The sequence below is a fragment of the Strix uralensis genome, chromosome 23 (assembly GCF_047716275.1).
Source record: "Strix uralensis isolate ZFMK-TIS-50842 chromosome 23, bStrUra1, whole genome shotgun sequence".
NCBI classification, from domain to species: Eukaryota; Metazoa; Chordata; class Aves; order Strigiformes; family Strigidae; genus Strix; species Strix uralensis.
In genome coordinates this window covers 3,152,578-3,165,001 of record NC_133994.1, presented here as the reverse complement: position 1 = coordinate 3,165,001, position 12,424 = coordinate 3,152,578, and the positions used below count along the sequence as shown (strand labels likewise).

The 12,424-nt window shown below is 41.8% G+C and overlaps 1 protein-coding gene across 7 annotated transcripts in view; it reads right to left on the bottom strand.

Annotated features, from left to right (window-relative positions):
- The window catches only part of DVL1 (dishevelled segment polarity protein 1), a 104,960-nt gene that overhangs the window by 37,249 nt on the left and 55,287 nt on the right, over nt 1-12,424 (bottom strand). For all 7 annotated transcript variants that reach the window (XR_012632041.1, XR_012632042.1, XM_074892843.1 and 4 more), the window contains exon 4: nt 7,953-8,065. Coding sequence is in view for 5 of the 7 variants with exons in the window: in XM_074892843.1 (XP_074748944.1) it covers nt 7,953-8,065 (113 nt within the window). In the remaining 2 variants the exon portion in view is untranslated. The remainder of the gene's footprint in view (nt 1-7,952; nt 8,066-12,424) is intronic.

The window sequence follows — 12,424 nt, the reverse complement described above, 5'->3', positions numbered from 1 at the left end:
TGGCAGTAATGTATATGTATATATTTTGTCTGTCTGCCCTGACTCAATCTGACAAGGGATTGTGCTGCCTGCAGCAGGACTGCACCTGGAACGCTGCAGTCAGATCTGAATACCACATCAGCAGAAATTCGTTGGCACCTTTAAACCCACTCCAAACAGCCAAAGCAACCGCCAAAACACTAACACAGAGCTACAGAAGGAAATGGAAAAGGACCTTAAATCTGTGCCTTTTGAAACATGGTGTCACTTTCTAAGTGCTTTTCTGCAGGCCACATCCAAGCAACCAAACTCGGTCCTGCTACAGAGATGCAAAGGAAAGACCCTAACAAAGGAAAAACCTGTATCTACATGCAGTTTCCCTCCCTTTAACTCTTTAACTTTTCTGTAGTGACTTAGTTATATCAAATATAAACATTATTATTATGTTATTATAATAATTAAATGTATTTATCATACATATATTTTTAAAGTCTTCTGATTAGCAGTGTGTTGGCCTACCTGTGTAAATTAAAACTTCAATTCAGGGTTTTTCCCATATCATTCAATATAAACCAAAAATGGAAGCGAATTGTTCTTTGAGCACTGTGAAAGGTTCACTTCATTGTTTCCCTAAAAGCCAGTGCACAGCTGGATTCAGCTGGAACTGGAGTGGGTGAACAGATGTGAGGTAAAGAAAAGGGCTTTTAGTCTCATTTTGCAGATCTGACGAGACACTGACAGTTGAGATCAACATCCATATTTCTAGATATTCCAACTAAAATACACCTGGTTAATATACTAGATCAGAAGAGCTCACTATATAATGATGTCCCCTGTTTACATTTTTTCCCTTTTTCCAGCTATATCTTCTCTGTTAAATTTTAAACAGAAAAAATGGGTTCAACTTCACAGGTTTCCTGTTTGAACTAGATCTTCTATAGAAAAGCTCCTATATGCTGCTCCAATAGATAGAAGTGGCTTTACCAGTATGCAAACACACTTCATTTTAACAATGTTTTATACCTCCCAAACAGCACCAGGTAGCCTTGAATTCACAGGAAAGGTTTCCTGTGTAATTTAGGTGTGCATTTAAATCCATAAAGTTTTTGTAATCTCTCTACGCACTTAAAATTCCCTTTTCTAATTTTTTTTAGCTAACATTGTCTGGGGGGGCTGGGGGTCAGGAATCATTATTATAATTGAGCAAGCAAACACAAACCATGATTATAAGGGTTTTATTCATAAAATACTCCCAGATAAACCAAGCCCTTAGTCTAAACAAGAATCGTTCTCTGCTCTGGTTCAATGCCTGTCCCACTAATAACCAGGGACTTTCTGCCCTGCTGACCCCCTGCTCCTGTTTCTTCATTAGAGGATGACAGAGTGCACTGAGACTGTCTGACAAAAGCCTTTCAATGTGTCACAGATTAGAATAAAGCATAGCCTCGGAGGTTAAAATATGTCCTCCTTGACTTTTATCAACAGCAGCGTAGGCCCTGCCTGAGGGACAAAAGCACATCAAAGTACTAAATCAAATAAGCCTTGAAAGCAGAAAAGAGTAGAGCAGCATCTGCTCAAGGAAGCTGTAAAGAGGGTTCTGTGACGCTGCAGAGAACAAAGGTGAGAGTGTCTCAGGAAGAAGTCATAGCCAAGCTCCCAGTTAAGAGAAAAAACAACAGAGCTTCCAACCCCCACCAATGCAGAAAGTCTTTACCAATTATTAACAGGAAATATGTTACCACTTTTTCAATGAAGACTTGCAACCCCGTCTGTGCAGCTCACTGCTGCGTGCAGGGGTTAGAGTCTCCGCTATGGCAGTAGGGAAGAACGACGAGTATTACATTGTCCACTCCTGCTTGATGCTTGTACCCATCTGCGTGCTATATCCCTACACCCCGACTTGTGTTTGAAGTTCTCTGGAACCCTTAAAGAGCCTCTCTAATCGCTCCACAGTGCTACTAGAGAAAGGCTTCTAGACATCACCACAGGACAGATTACAACCAGTACCAAAGCTCCTGCTCTTCCAGGCACGCAGTCCTACACTGCCCATATCCCATTATGGCCATCTGGTCACTTCAAAACTTCAGGGGCTCACCAGCCACCTCATAGTTGTTTATACATGACAGAGCCTTTCAAGAGCAACAATTGCTGAGCCCTGTATTTTCAGCTACCACTGTTAAAGTTCCCACTGCAATTGTTTTGTAGTCCCAGCCCTTTTTGTTCGGATTCCTTGGCACACACTATGGTAAAGAATACATATACCGCAGCAATGACTGGAAATCTGCAACAGCTCCTCTTCCCAAATACTTGGGGATCTATAAGTGTGCCCACATTAAGAGCTTCTCAAAGCACAGGTCATTATCCAGCATTTTTCAGCTGGCTGCACAATAGTTAAGTTCACCCCACAGCAAACTCAGTGTTGAAACACTAGTGTCGACACTTGACATCTGCAGACTTGTCAGAAACCGAGCAGTAGCTATAAAACATTCTCCAATGCCAAAGAAAACTTGTCCCTTAATTACCTCCCTAATTAGAGCTTCCAGAGTCCCCTTTCCCACTCCTCCTCAGGAAATTACACATGGGAGCTTTGTTCTAGACAGCAAGGGGTCCCAAGAACATGTGCCAGGCAGACCTCCCACGTTTCTAATTAAGATCCTCACTCAACTTTCACTTAATAGGACTTTGTCAACTTTCCAAAGCAACAAGGACTTTTGTTGCTTTAAGAGAGAAAGTGGAGCTCTGACATACTGACAGCTCAACTCTTCCAGACTAATTTTGTATGAAGCTAATGCCAAGGGATAGATTTGCTACCAATTAGTGTGAAAGGTGATCAGGAAAAGACATATTCCCCAATTCATATAAAAGCCTCTTTGGATACAAAGCCTTGCCAAAAAAAAATAAATTTCTCTGCATATGTAGCCTCCACAGTATAATAATCATTAGACCTTAAAATATATATACACACACACAAAGAGAAGGTAACTATGTCCATGCTCACCTCACAGGGCTCATCTTTCTCAGCTAGTTCACTTTATTAACTCCACTGAGAACACAACAGCAGTATCAGAGCAAAACCTCTTTACACTTGCACTCTTGGTGTGTAATCTCATGCTTGAAGTACGAGAATAATACAGCAAATTTAAACTAGGCGATTCCCTGGAGAAAAATCACATCTCTGTTTGTTGATCCTTCATTGTTTCCCCAGCTTTCTGAGCAGCCGTGGATGAGAATTAGCATCTGCTTTGCATATACAACATCATACACTGTTCTGCTTCCCATTAGCAAAGAATAGTCTACTAAAAATTACTGAAAAGGAACATGGTAAGATGAGAATCTTGGAGACCCTATAAACAGGTTGTTTTGCTACAGGTAACAGGTTGGTGCACAAATAACCAAAGCTCTGGCAGAGGAATGACCTAAGTGTAAAGCTTTCCTTAGACTTCACACAGGTGTAAATTGGGTCCAGGAGCAAAGTCCAGAAAGCACCTTCCTCTACCACCTACCAGACCTTCAGTTCAACACAGAATTTGAGCACATAATTGAGGTTGACCAAAATCATTTGGATTTAAGCATACTTCCTTAAAGTTAAGCAGGTGCTCAGGTGATGAAAGGGCCAACAACAAACCCAAGAGCGTTCCACGGCTGATGAGGCGGGGAGCAGGCTCTGCTGATGTTGGGTGTTGGGACATCTACAGTAGGTAAGGAAGGAAACTACAGATTGGTGACTGCCCCTCTGGCTCATCTTCCTCCCATTCTCCATTTAAAGGGAAAACTCTTGCTAGGCAGAACAGCTGAATCACTTCTGTTTCCTGATTTCATCAGTTGTACAGTGCTACCAGAGAAAGGCTTCTAGACACTAGCACAGGACACATTAACACCAGTTACAAAGTTCTTCCTCTCTCTTAAGTATAGTAAGAACCAGGGTGGTAATTCTTTTGAAACTACATCCCTTCTCATTTTTCTCCCTATCTCTGGCAGACATTTCACCAAGAAAATTATAAATGCACTTTAAGTTTTCCAGACCCTTTTCCCTTATGATTTTCTTCATGCTGGTATCTGAAATGTCACACACCTTCAAATGCACACTGATGAACAAAGTTTCATTATGTTCCTCAGCCCATCACATTCTCTTTGTGGGTATAATTTTGAAACCAGAGAAGATAGAAGCATAGGAGCATCCATGGCTGTTCGTTGCCTCTGCACTTAAAATAGCAGCATAACTTAAGGGAAATGGGTGGAAGAGCTTGCAAGTGCCCTAGCCTGTGTTGTTACCAGACTGAATCCCTGGTCTAGTAAATCACAGCCTCTGCGCTGCAAAATCCTTTTGCATTTCCAATGGAAAGAGGTGTGAAAACTCTGTCAGATTACCAGGTGTGTCCCATATCTTCTAGCTGCAGTATGCCATCAATATTTATAATGGCCTCTGTATGTATGTCTATAAATGCCCACTAGCAATTCAGCAGAAATAGTTTTTCCTATGATGAGTAATCCTGCAACAATGAAGTAAAGCATCAGGCTAGCATTTGTGATCAATCTGCCCACGATACCACACTTTTAATTACCAGCATTGGAGAATTGGGTTAGTTTACCATCACCTAGACTCTTCAGATCAAAACTGAATGCCTCTAAGAAACCTGCTGCAGTTCAGGCACAGGCTGTCAGACTGAACTAGCTGACAAAGTTCTCCAGTCTGTTGTACAATTAGGAAACAATTTGTGCGAAGTAAAATGGAGAACGGGACAGAAATGACAAAAGAAACTGCTTTAACTCTTTAAGGAGTTCTAAAAGTTGGGTTTTTTCCTAATATCAACAGTAGGCAGAAAGAACTCCCTTTTTCCCATGCCTGTTTTTCCTGCCAGCTTTTGTCTCAGATGTTTCCACTATCAGCTTTTCAGGGCAAAGCATCTGTCTGTTCTGAGCTCTCCATATAATACTTTGCCCTTCGAGCATTTTGAATAGCTGTCACTGCAAAACAAAGAGGAAACAAGCCGGCAATAAACATTTTTTAATTCATACACATGCACAGACACACAAAAATGCTGAACCCTTCGGCTTCCTGCCAACTCATTCTTACCCCTTTCTCACACCATTACTCCCAATAATTGGTCTGTGCAAGAACTTTTTTTTTATTTGACCATTAAACTGGTCTTTTTATGAATTAAAACCTGTGGTTTAAGAAAGACAGGGAAGATTATGCTTTAAGGATTCCACTGCTACGTAGAATGACTGGGCAGCAAAGATAGGTTCATGGGTCTAACCCTTAATGAGAAGGAGTAAAAGGTTGTCTACAACTAATGGTGCCTACACAGCTCATTACTGAGTATCATTTCAATCTTTCTAAAAGATAAAACCTAAATCCATTTGGGAGATTAAGATGAAATTCTCACCTATTCATGATGAAGCTGTGCAGTGGGGGGCTGGAAGGCACTGAAGTGAAAACTAGTGGCCAGCTTAAAACGAAGCTTGTGTCGTGCTCTGAAAACAGGAATGGTCCCCAAACACCAGGCTGACAGGAGAGAGATTTTTCTGCACAGCTCACAGTTAGAATTCTGCTTCTGTACTTACATTTACTTGGGGACATTTTCATTTTACCTACACTCCCGACAGATCTTTGTTTTGCTTCTCTGCTGTTCCCTGCCCTGGGGTTTTCCCAAGTCAGAATGAGAACCTCATTCTGCTGGACCTCTCAGTTCCACAGTGATCAGGGATCAGTGGGATAAGCTTGCTTGACCTGTACAGGTTTTAGCTCAATGTGTCTACATCTCTGCAGTTCCCAAATGGCTCAACAGCACTATTTCTCACTTCACCTTGTTTGAAATGAAGGCTGTAATGCATTGTTCGTTTTTTCTTGTGGAACGAGTACTTCTTTCCCTTTGCAGAATATCCAGGGATATCCTCATTGTCAGCGTGGTAATTCTTTGTCATTCATTTTATACCAATCAGGAGCTCACGCAGTTACAAACACTACATGGTGCATGTTCCTGTACAGCTTGGTGAGCTGGCAGTACTGTACATATATCTTAGCTACTCTGCATAATAATACCTATGGAACAAACCTATGAGTAATGCAGTGCTCCAGTGAAAATCCCTCATCCTGGCTCTCTCTGAACTACTAGAGCTGTAATTTTGGTATTATTTAAACAAGTCTCTACAGCGCAAGATCAAACGCTTTAACTGCATTTCCTTCTTTCTGCAGGGAAAGGAGGATTTATTTTCATAATGACAGGTGAGCACAGAGCTTCTGCCCCTGAAATAGCTGTGAACCAGGTGTCACAACCTTGCTGCCCTTCCTCCACCTTCGTCCCCCTTTTCCTATGACCGCTCCCCCATTTTACATCCAACTGTGCTCCAGACAAAGACAACGTAAAGACTCAAAAGAATGACTCTACTAATGTGTGGCTGTTGTTACTAGGTAGAGGCCTTAGACTCCTTCTCCAGGATAAGGGTATTTCACTTCTTTTAATCTTTTTAAGTGGCAGTTCATGATATAGTGCTGAACTCTGCATTTTGGAGACATGCTTTCAACTGAAAATAACACACTGGTGGTTTGGGGTTTTTAAATAAAATATTATTATGACCACAGAAACACTATGGACATTAAACAATATATTTCATGAGACCAAAATGATTCAACAGTTGTCCTTGGTTTATGCACGTTGACAAAACTCACCTCTTGCTCATACATTGTTTTGAGAACAGGTAACATTTGCGCTACTGAGTGATATGTTCTTGCTTGACCACAGCCTAGACTGACAGGAGAAGGAGGAAATTTTATCCCATTTCTGTCTAAAGGGAAAAGTGCGAACTAGTTTCAGACCACCAGAAGGCAGAAACTCCTGTGCTCAAGCATTACCATATGAGCAGTCGAGACTATGGTCCTGGTCCGAGACCAGCCATTCAACAACCGGCTCTTTTACCACAAAAGTCCATGGCAAAACATGCATTGGTACTAGTTTAATGTTAAAAACAAATCACCGTTTAACACGCTGTTAGAAGATTCTGCCTCTTTCTGTGATTTCTCAAAGGAATCTGCAGCCAGAATCGTGCAACGACAGCTCTCTGCTCCACCCACTGAGTAATTTTCAGTCACTCTGAGTCAGTCACAAGTTGGAAGGGTTAAATGAACAGAAAGACACCTGCTTCTAACCCACAGTATATATATGACTGAGGGTTTTCTAACTGGAGACAAATACTTTAGTGGGTGGAGCTGTGAATAAAGCCTGTGATGGCATCTCTTGGGCCCAAGTATTCCATATTCTGGACCATTTTAAACTCAATGGGTGGCACCTATTAATTCTTAATTAAGCCTGGAAATTCTTGTCTGGCAACAAATGAAGAAAAACACGCTTACTTTGATGTACACAGACTAGAGGCAAGAGATGAAGTTCTGTAGTTTATAAGTGTACTTTGGGTATATTTATGTATAAAAAAAGATCTTCAGAGCCAATGTGCTATAGCTATACCAGCATAAAACACAACTGCTGATCCAAGCCTAGAGAAATCAACAGAAATTATTTCAGAGGATTTTGGCTCAGACCTTGCAATGCTAAAATACTGTCTACACTGCAAACTCCCAACACATCATACAAACAACGTGTTCTACCTTTAAATGAGCAAACTTGAATAATGGAGGCAGCCCAGCCATGACAATATGGAGCTCAGCATTGCGTGTCGTTATACCTCTCCAAGCTAATCATCTTCTAATACTACAGAAAGTTCTGTATATCATCAAAAATAATCTCTCTGCCACTTTACTGTAGGTCGTCCAGATCTCTTAGAAAACACTGAGCTTCAAAGAGTTTCAAAGCAATTATCAAATTATTCCATTAAAATAATAAGTCCCTGAAAGCACGCAAGAAGGCAGACATGCTTCTCTTCTGCTGTATTCATGTAAAAGTAGTTGTTGCTCTGAAAGATTATAAGAAAAATTGTTCTTTCTAAATGAAAAAGGGGAAAAAATAAATAGGACTCACCGTCCTCATGCCCTTCTCTATTTCTCCGTCGATGTCTGTCTCGCCGGTGGCTAATAACTGACTCTGTTCCTGTTTCATTGTCCAGGCCATCCCGGCTGCTGGCAGCATTTGGGCTGTTAGAGAACAAATAGGAAGAAACAGTGGAGTCATCTCTTTTTTTCTTTTAGATAAAAACAGTTGCAGTTGTGAGCATGTTGGTTTAGAAGCCAGAAAACTATTACACAGATTAGCTGCAGTCTTGCTGCAGCACTGCAAGCTCCCCCAGGCTGCTCCGCTCACCCCAAAACTACCCGAAGGGTGAAAAGACAGTTCAGTATCAGTGCCCTGTTACACAAGTAGTATCAGCATGACAGTGAAAAAGCTGCCACAAGACCGTTGCATGACATTTCCATAGGAAAAGAAGCCTACTGATGTGCTAAGAAAAGGGATCATTTTAGCACGCGCTGAGATGACGACTAAGTACAAGACAGCTTTAGCTGCTAACACACTTGCAAAGGAAATGGGAGTTCAGCACAGTCCCATCATGACAGCTTTAATATCACACATTCGCAGCGTACCTGCCCTACACAAGACCAGAGAACACTGGTTTTTGCAAGAGCAAAACTTGTTTGACCCTAACACTCCTCTCCACCTCCAAAACAGCCCAAGTTCCCAGGCATCTCTCAAACCCTCCCATGCTCATTCTGAAGATCACAGATCCAAGAAATATATACGTGTATGTACGAGCTCCTCTCGTAATGCCAACAGACAACATGCTCTATCGGGGGCTTATTCTCAAGCCTGTGAATTAAGTTGCCTTTTCTACAACAGCCCAATAAATATTTTTTTTTTTTTTAAACTAAACCCAGTGTTTCAGCTCACTTCCTTAAGTGCTTGTTCACCCTGAACAGGTTTGTTTTCCTGACAATACCCAAGCCAGATATGCAGCATGCTGACAGCCAAAGGGCAGAAGCTATAGCTCACTGTGACCACTTTCAATACCGAGCGCTGACCTTGAAGGCTGAAGTTTTGCAAGTCACAGCAAAGCTCAAAATAATTATGTGCATGTCTGTGAAACGTACAAATAGACCCCAGGTCCTTTCTTCATGTTCTCAACTGTTTGAAAGCTACACAGATGTGCCAGCACAATATTAATCTACAAGTCCCAGTGAAAGACCATTATGAGCAAGTGAGCTTTGGGCAAAAAGCAGAAGGATCTTGATGACGATCTCAGTGGTCAGATTTCTTCCACTCTGCTTTTGTGAGGGCTCTACGGAGAGTCACTTTCTCACTACTACAATTAGCCAGAACAAAAGGTTTCAAAGAGGCAACAGAGAATTGTCCCCATGGTTTAGGGCCACTTTCTGGGATGAATCGAAACAAATAGCAATGACAGTTCCATCTCTTGAACTTCCAGGCACCAAGGAAGGGCCATTTCTCAGTTCATGTAAACCAGACTGGCTTTCACTTCTAACTCCAATAGACAAGGCAAGTGCTAACCAAGAGCAGTGGCTGTAGGACAGAACACTGAATATGAATACCTAAGCCCGCTGATCTGCAACCATCTGTTTCAAGATCTCTGCTGAGGAAAAAAAAAATCAGTCATGTTAAAGCAGAATTGGCTGGAGCAAAGGGGAAGATGGAGATGCTCTCTTTTCTCCTGCTGACCAGAACTAGCTTAGCTATTTAGTTTTCTCCTCAGGCTCAATCTGTTCTATGTCTCTCTGCTATTCTTACATTTTATAAGGTACCTTGAAGTGCTCATATAGAAGGAAAGAAGAAAAGCCTCTTGGGAGTGCTGGCAAAGACCATAGATCATTTTAATGGACTAAATTGTGGAAACTGATCTAAAGCCCCTGAAAATATAATAGTGCATGATCGGACATGAGCTAATGCTCTGCTGTGAAAGATTTCCCTTAGAACATTACTGATCATACTTTTCCTCTCTGTCCCATAAATAGCACCCACTTAGAAAGGAGTCCCAATTCACATCTGCCCTTTGCACCTGCTGTTTCTGCCTGACACATCCTACTTACACACACAGAGTGCAGAATGGCCATCACTGTACGTACAGCAAAGCATCAGAGTCATTACTGTATCTCTCCTGGAATTCCATGAGGCTGGAGTACACTGCCAGGCACATCTTACACAGGGAATTAAACCACCAACGATCTAACCAACTGGCCCCATGGGCTTCTGTGGAAGCTGGACCCAGAACTGGTGTATGTGTAAGCACATCTGTATAGCGTTACATTTCAGAGGACTGCTGAAGAGCCTTCTGCACACCCACACGTTTTCTCTGCATTAATGAAATGTACTGACATGCCCACCACGCAGATTAGGAAATCGAGGTTCTTATTCAAGAAAACATTTGACTGGACATTTTAAGCCCTAATGAAGCTATCACAATGCAAGTATATATTTAAGTGCTGTCACCAGTACATCTGCGTTTCTTGTTTCTGTCCAGTACAACTGAAAAGGGAAAGAGGGTGACAGTTCTAAGGTCACCCTGTGAGGCTCTCGAACATCTCAGCAGCACCATCTAGTGACTACTGCTCATCCTTTCCACTTCTAAATCACTTCCCAGGCTAAAAAGGTGGTTTAGACCCTAACAAAGACTGCAAAAGGAACCTCACAGCTGGCTTGTTTCCTCTCTCATTGCTGAGCCAGTTAAATTCAATTCAATTTTCAGTGCGTGTACCCAAGAGCTGTGTAAGAAAGGTAGCTCAGAGGTCACTATTCTTAACTCATGCACCTCCAGCAGTAAACTAGGAGCAGCCTCACCCATTCAGCTGAACGTGGATTTGGCAACCACTAAACAGAAGCAGTGGAGCATGAAATACAGGATGAACTTCAGAACTCTCATCAAGGAGGGAAAAGTATGTTTTCTTTGGATTTAATCAATGATGAAGCAAAATATCACTGCTGTCAGGCAGCCAGCCGAGGTTACCACTTCACCTCTGATAAGGATCTCGTTCCCTTGGATGGTATTGCCTGCTGACCTGTCTGCTTCATCTATTTCTTGTATTCTTTGTTGTCCAGCAACATTTCTGTTTGCACAATTACACAACACCTAGCTCAGTTGGGGCTTCTTATATAAATAAGGCCCCAATCAACACTGAAGAAGGAAGACAGGAGATGACAGATCTCTGGTAGTTTGAATAGCATTTTAAAAAATCTCAGGGATTTAGGAACCAAGAACGTAGAGAAGGGAAGGTAATATATGGGTATACAGCAATCCTGAAGTTACAGTTGTGAAAGTTGCAGCGTTGCACTACTCAAATGGAAATACTATTCAAGGAGACAGCATGCAGAAATGGCACCGAACACACTATTGTGGAAGCACCATGCCAAAATCCAAGAAACATCATTTTCAAAAATTGCTGGAGAATTGTAAGTGGTCAGAAGAGAACTACAGTCATGAGTCAAGCTCTGGAAGCCACAGTTTACAATGAAAGACTTGAGCAGCTCAACTTACTTAGTCTATCCAAGTGAAACAAATAATTTCAAAATACAGTGGATTCTTAATCACTTGGAATCTTTAAACCCAGAGTGGGTGTGTTTTAAACTGAAATTCTAATAGCGAAACCGAATTAAGGGCTTCATGCAGAATAACTGAGTGAGATACTCTGCCCTGTGTGACAGAAATAAACTTAGGTCATCATTAGGCTCTCTTCTGGATCAAAAAAATAAAACACAACAGCAAAAACCACTGCAAAACGTTAAGACATTCCATTGTGAAGAGAAGAACCAAAGAAAGCATTAAAGTAGAACAAGTTTTAGTCCAGAAGACCTCCCCACTACTGCAGTTTAAAACAAGAAAGAAAAAAGGGGTGAGGGAGAGAGAAGGTGGTTTATCTAGGACTGAGAACACAAGCCTGGAAGCATGACCTCCCATGTTGCTGCTCCTGACTCAGCTTGACCTGTGTAAGTTATGTCACCCCTTGAGGATTCCCACATTTGCTCTGTGATATGAAGACAGCATCACTTGCAGCACTGTGCTGACTGGTGGCATGAAGATACAGACAAGATTTTTAGATCTCCATGGAAGACAGCAGGTGCATCAGCAACACAGCTTAAATTTCATCAGTCTGACTACATACAGTTATCAGCAGTGAGCGGTTCCACAAACACAGACTTGTGCCTAACTTACAATGTAATTATTTTTTAAAATAAAGTTTGATCTTGCAGCTATTACGTGTAGGTATAGTTCCGGAAGACAAAGAACTAGTTATATTTGCAGGTCATGTGACTGCACCCACACAGGCCTCTCCCGGCCAACATAAAGCAATTCATAAACACACGAGGGCAGTAAAGCCCTTGCAAGACACACACAGACAGGCAGGGTTAGTATTCCCCAAGATTTCTTATCCCCTCTAGAAGGCATTTATCTGTAAAAGGCTCATACACAACACTAAGGGCTCTTCCAGGCAATAGATATCCCAGAAAGCAATGGAAACACATGACAGCGGGCAAATCAAGACCACGTTTCC